The sequence below is a fragment of the Vicia villosa genome, unplaced genomic scaffold (genome assembly GCF_029867415.1).
Source record: "Vicia villosa cultivar HV-30 ecotype Madison, WI unplaced genomic scaffold, Vvil1.0 ctg.000456F_1_1, whole genome shotgun sequence".
NCBI lineage: Eukaryota > Viridiplantae > Streptophyta > Magnoliopsida > Fabales > Fabaceae > Vicia > Vicia villosa.
The window spans coordinates 364,950-371,541 of record NW_026705218.1 but is presented as its reverse complement, the minus strand read 5'-3'; the positions used below and the strand labels follow the sequence as shown (position 1 = coordinate 371,541).

Sequence of the window (6,592 nt, the reverse complement as noted above, 5' to 3'; positions counted from 1 at the left end):
TATATATATATATATATAATTTTATTTTTGATTCAGTTTTTTTAACAGTTTCAAAATTAAAGTGTACGTAGCACATCTGTACCCATGCCATGCGGAACACACGGGTATCACATTAATTTTTTTATAAAAAATCATTTTTTTTAAAATATATATTTTTTTGAAAATATTATATAATTTTATTTATATTTTAATCTTCAATCATATATATTAATGTTATTGGATCACAAATTTTTAATAAATTTGATACATTGATTATTTAATAAGTTATTAATTACTTATTAATTTAAAACAAACATATTTAGAAAAGACACAAGACATGAATTTGTCTAAAACAAAGACGCTTCTTGCTTAATATCGTACTGTTGAAGTCAACAGATGTTGACTTGTTTCTTCTCTGTAGTGCGTTGTTCTCGTGTCCTCTAAGCTTTTTCTCATTGTGCTTTCATTCATCATCATCATCATCATCATCATCACTGAAAGTGAAAGATCCTCCTTCTGTTTTTGAACTCTGATTCTGATACCATGTTAGGGTTTTAAAAAGATCCAATTCACATGGAATTGAAAAAGGGCAAGCTTGTCAGGTAGCTATTGTTTATTTATTTTATCTATTTGTGTTCATCATTTGAGCTTGAAACTTGTTTTGTAGAAGATATTATCCTTGTCTTTGTTTATTTTGTTTTGGATTGGAAACAAATTTGATTGTGATGCTGTATATGTAATAAGATATTGAAATTTATGAATTTAGGTTTTACTCTGATGGGAAAAAGCATAAAGAACCTTCAGGGCTTGAAGCCTCATCTTCCATATACAAGGTTTCATCATCTACCTTGCTTAAACCTAGTACCAATGTTCTTCCATTAGGTAAAAACAAAATAGGAGGATCTAAGGTGTTCCCTGAGGACCATGAGCCGTGGAGAAAAAGAATACTTGACCCGGGTAGCGCGATTGTCTTGAAATGGAATCGGGTTTTTATAGTTTCTTGCTTGGTGGCGCTTTTTCTTGATCCTCTTTACTTTTATTTGCCTAGTGTTGCGGAAACTACTGTGTCTTCGTGTGTGAGGACTGACCTAACGTTACGGATTGTTGTTACTTTTCTTCGTACGATTGCGGATGTGTTTTATCTGTTGCATATTATGATTAAGTTCAGGACAGCGTATGTGGCACCGAGTTCACGGGTTTTTGGAAGGGGTGAACTTGTCATGGACCCAAAAAAAATTGCTAGGAGATACATCAGATCTGACTTCTTCATTGATTTTATTGCTACACTACCGCTACCGCAGGTTTGTTCTTCTGCTTTGACATATAACCTGCTGGGCCTTCTGCAAGCTAAGCTTGCATTTCTAATTCCGATGCTTAATCTCAATACAATCTCCAGAGTTGTTTATTATATTTTAAATTTCTTTAAAGGGGTGTGTGTGGTATGTTGATAATATCTTGGTTTTTCTTTTCAGATGGTCATCTGGTTTATCATACCAGCTACAAGGACCCCTCAGACTGATCACAAGAATAACGCTCTTGCGTTGATTGTCTTGCTCCAATATGTTCCAAGATTATATTTGATTTTTCCGTTAAGTTCTCAAATAATCAAAGCAACAGGAGTGGTTACAAAGACTGCTTGGGCTGGAGCTGCATATAATTTGCTATTGTACATGTTGGCTAGCCATGTATGTAGTTTAGATTGATTTAATGCTACTATTCAAAACTCTCTCACGACGCGCTCATGTCATCTGAGTTATTTGAAACTTATTGATCCGAGTCTAATTTTCTGCTAGGTTTTAGGGGCATCCTGGTATCTTCTGTCTGTTGACCGATATACTACTTGTTGGAAATCTTTATGCAAAAAGGAAGATAACCCTCATAATTGCTTTCTCTACCTAGACTGCACTTCTTTGAATAATGATAAGCGCAAGATATGGGCAAATAGTACAGATGTGTTTAGTAGCTGTGACCCCAACAATGATGGCATTCCGTTCAAGTATGGATTATTCGAAAATGCATTAACAAAGCATGTTGTATCTTCAAACTTCATATCAAAATACCTATATTGTTTATGGTGGGGGTTGCAGCAATTAAGGTATGCCACAGTGTTAACCTATTAAGTTATGAAATTTGATTTTATAAAGGCTCATTTGATTAGTTCATCTTAAGAATAATATGCTTGCTGTTATTACTAACAAAATTATATGGTTTAACAGATACTATGATATAGTATGGTATTATTTTGATATTTGATGGGATGGATGTGTAGCAAAATACATAAGTCGTAACACCTATTATTAATAATAATAATGTAGTCCAAATACTACTGTAGCACGACTCGTACTAGCCAATCATGATGTAATACAATTTCATACTTTAGTTAGTTCAGTTCAGACAAGAATATTGGTGGTTTTGTCAGTTTTGGTGTCAAATTGGTGGTGGTATGTGAAGGTTAGAAACCCATGATGGAAATAGAGAAAAGAAAGAGTAAGTTAATTGCATAACTAAAAAATTAACAGAATTGGACAAACATCTCTCTTCCAAATTTTTCTTGCTTCTGCTTTGTCATCTTATGCATCTACGACACAGTCCTGCTGAAGTAGTATTTGACCCAACATCTCAAGGATTTGTTGGATAGTCCAAAAACTGCAGACTAGCGATCCTTGAAGCGGTATCCTTGAAGCAACCAGTTCCGTTTAGCTTCTCTGAGTGTTCTGCTTCTGGTAGCAGATAGAGCAGAGTAATAGATGGACAGAAGTATGTGTATTATTACTGAAATGTCTAGGGAAAACAAAGCAAATTCTCATACAAACAACTAGAGCAACAAAATGCTCCTTAGAGAAGTTGAGGTCTAACAGATTACATGCATGACTCCACACCCCCACTAGGGTTGTTCATGAGAAAACTGAACCGAAGCGAACCAAACCAAAGTAAATAAAAGATAATTTTCCCAAACCAAACCGTTATTAAAGAACTGAACCGTTAAGCTATTTTTCAATTAATTTTTTTTTTGTGTGCATGTTAAGTATTTTTTCATTTTTCAGTTTCAGTTTCGGTTCGATTCTAGAATTGTTTGTGCATTATGGTTTGGTTCACTAACCAAACATAACGGTTTGATTATTTTTACTTCAGTTCGATTCAATTCGGCGGTTCGGATCAGTTCTTGGATTTTTTGAACAGCCCTACCCCCCACCCCCACTCCCCAATCATTATATTGGAATATTCTAGCTAACTGCTGATCTGGCAGCAGCTATCTCTCAGCAGTATCTTTCTTCTCATGCTCATACTCTCTCCAAACCTCGGGCCTATTCTGATTAAAGCCCACTAAAACATTTCCATTAGACCCCACGAAAGTGTCTATGTCCAGCACCCTAAACCCTAAAGTAGCCCTCTCCTTTTAAAGCCTTTCTAACAGTGATTCTCCCTATTATGTGAAGATGGCGTCTGAAATTTGTAACTCAATAAGTCGAAGAACAACTTGTCTTGCACGTAATACATTTCAAAAGTATTTGATATATGCATTGAATGCATGTTGGGCGTTGGCTCTAAATAGCAGAGTTTAAAACCTTGTTTGTGACATTTCTTACTGACAACTATCATTGTTTGTTGATGCCTTTTTTTTTAATAATGATTATCATTGTAATTATTACTGTTAAAACTGAATATTATATTTCGGTATAAATAGTATACAAACTGTTAAGAGTCCCACATCAGATAATATATGGCCTGAACATGTGCTTATAAGTGGCGGTAATCCTCACCTTACCATCCGTTTTTGTAGAGTTGAGTTAGGCCCAACCACATTTCTTAATTAGTTACAACACGCCTCCTCAAGTTGGGGAATGAATATCTATCATTTCTAGCTTGGAAACAATTCTTTCGAAGTTATTTTTGTTCAACCCTTTTGTTAAAAGATTTGCAGGGTTGTCGCAGGGTTGTATTGGAAAGAGACATATGGGGTGCGATTAAGACCAGAATTTAATTTTTCTTTTATGAAGTGTCTGACAACTTCAATATGTTTGGTTCTATCATGTTGCACTAGATTATAGACTATGCTAATAGCAGACTAATTATCACAATAAAGTCCCATTAGTTCATCACACTTTATCCTCAAATTTTCTAAGATCAGTTTCAGCCATAATAATTTGCATATCCCTTGTATACATTTCCTTATTAACTGCAATATCTTCTTATAAGAACCGCAATGAAGGAGGCTAGGGCTTTTTATGCAGAAGCAAGACCCTCTCAAACGAGATCTCTTTATAGTTTAGATAGAGGGTTTGGCTAAAGGCCCAAACATAAGTTACTATTAACAATAGTTAAAATAACAATATTAAAATATAAATTATTTATAACATTTATCATTAATATTAATTATTTGGCTTTGTTTCAGTTCTTATGGACAAAACCTAGACACAACCACATTTATTGGAGAGACATCATTTGCTATTGTGATTGCCATCTTGGGTCTTGTATTATTTGCACATTTGATTGGAAACATGCAGGTATTTGTAGATATTTTGTTTTGGCCTTCCTATCTAAAATATATGAAAGTGTGATAAACGTCTATACTTTCGTTCTTGTTTCTTTTGTTAGAAGGATTATTGATTTCCTAGAAAAGTTCTTTGTTAACCTAGTGTCCTATCTATTTCTCAAATTAATTCATATTTGACTTCTTTCATTATAAAATAAATTCACTCCGAAGAAAATAAGTTAATAAGTTGCTTAGAGAATACAAAAAGAACATTTTCTTGTTTGTACCACGTATTCTCATGTTACACAACACAATGCCATATCTTAGCAGGATGCATATACATATATAATGAAATGTTCTTAGTTTTCTTTACATTGATTCTTCTTTTGGGTTGATTCCTTTGGCATAGACATATTTGCAATCAATTACTATAAGGCTTGAGGAGTGGAGGCTAAAACGAAGAGACACGGAGGAGTGGATGGGACATCGCCAACTCCCTGAAGATTTGAGATTTCGTGTTAGACGATTTGTTCAATATAAATGGCTTGCGACCCGTGGTGTTGATGAAGAAACCATTCTACGTTCATTGCCAACCGATCTTCGTCGTGATATCCAACGCCACCTATGCTTAGACCTTGTTAGACGAGTATGATTTCTTCCTGCTGTTTAAAGTTTTGTAGAATCTTATATCATATTAGCCGTCATGTTTCACTCGCATGTACATTTTCTGTATAGACCCGCCTTTGCTCATGTCCATAGTTTGCATGTACATTTTCAGGTTCCCTTCTTCTCACAAATGGATGATCAGCTTCTTGATGCGATATGTGAGCGGCTGGTATCTTCTCTAAGCACTCTAGGCACCTACATTGTTCGTGAGGGTGACCCTGTAACTGAAATGTTGTTTATTATTAGAGGCAGATTAGATAGTTCTACGACAAATGGTGGCCGGACAGGTTTCTTTAACTCAATCATATTGAGACCTGGAGATTTTTGCGGCGAGGAACTACTTTCTTGGGCACTACTTCCAAAATCAACCATGAATTTGCCGTCTTCAACCAGGACAGTTAAAGCCCTAAGTGAGGTTGAAGCTTTTGCTCTTCGAGCTGAAGACCTAAAGTTTGTCGCAAATCAATTTAGGCGCCTCCACAGCAAAAAGCTGCAGCACACTTTTCGATTTTACTCTCACCATTGGAGGACCTGGGCCGCTTGTTTTATACAGGCTGCTTGGCGTCGATATAAGAAAAGGATGTCTGCCAAAGATCTCGATTTGAAGGAATCCCTTCCTTTAGACGAGACAGAGGCCAGTGAGAGAGAACACGGAGAGGAATATCCTACTGGTTCAAACTCATCTCAGGCTAAAATGAATCTCGGGGTCACAATTCTTGCTTCTAGGTTTGCTGCTAACACGCGGAGAGGAGCACTAAAGATGAAAGATGACTTGCCTAAGCTACGGAAGCCTGAAGAACCCGACTTCACCACCGAAGCAGATGATGATTAGTTACTCTTTAGAGACATTTGGTTGAGATATTCAGCTTAGTGTCGATGGTGGTTCTATCTATAGGCCACATAAATCAGCATATCTCTCTGCCTTGACTCTTGTTGCCGTGATTTAGAATGATGATGTATGTATTATAGAAAGGAACAGAAAAGGGAGGAAAAACTGAACTGATGGGTTGGAACTGGATTGCATATACTGAAAGAATCCTTGTTTTTCCTGCTCTATTCATGTAATTGATGGCCTTTATCTATTCTCACAACACCATTATCAGAAAACGAAAAGACTCCTCTCACAATTTCTAGAACAAGGAACACAAACACTTGTTAGAGGATTATTGATCGGTATTGTGTTTATTATGCTGATGCATTGAGCTAGAATGAGAAACACAAACACTTATTGGAAGATTATTAATTGAATCTTCATCATGAAAATAATTCACAATGAAATTTATGCTAACACTGAGATGGTGTCATCTAACACCAAATCGCTCATATGTGCACCATGAAACTTGTACTTGCAAAAAGTACAATGAGTGACAATCCTTAATTGTATAGGGCTGTTTGAGGGTTTTAGGTTTATTGCGGTGTTAAAACAAACTCACACAAGAATGATGACTGTATCAGATCATGAATTCAATGTTC

General features: G+C 35.8%; 1 protein-coding gene across 1 annotated transcript; it reads left to right on the top strand.

Moving 5' to 3' along the window:
* The first annotated feature begins 319 nt into the window (after nucleotides 1-319).
* Nucleotides 320-6,184, top strand: LOC131628472 (cyclic nucleotide-gated ion channel 17-like). Its single transcript, XM_058899311.1, has 7 exons — nucleotides 320-581; nucleotides 746-1,280; nucleotides 1,452-1,664; nucleotides 1,773-2,074; nucleotides 4,373-4,484; nucleotides 4,863-5,099; nucleotides 5,232-6,184. Exons 1-7 carry the CDS (start codon nucleotides 553-555, stop codon nucleotides 5,949-5,951), a joined length of 2,148 nt encoding a protein of 715 aa, XP_058755294.1. The 5' UTR covers nucleotides 320-552; the 3' UTR covers nucleotides 5,952-6,184.
* Nucleotides 6,185-6,592: the final 408 nt, after the last annotated feature.

Excerpts from the sequence above, each read along its gene's own strand:
- LOC131628472 (XM_058899311.1), top strand. The coding sequence starts at position 553 with ATGGAATTGAAAAAGGGCAAGCTTGTCAG. Across the intron at positions 582-745 it reads AAAAAGGGCAAGCTTGTCAG|GTTTTACTCTGATGGGAAAA; the intron begins GTAGCTATTGTT and ends TTATGAATTTAG. Across the intron at positions 1,665-1,772 it reads TGTACATGTTGGCTAGCCAT|GTTTTAGGGGCATCCTGGTA; the intron begins GTATGTAGTTTA and ends ATTTTCTGCTAG.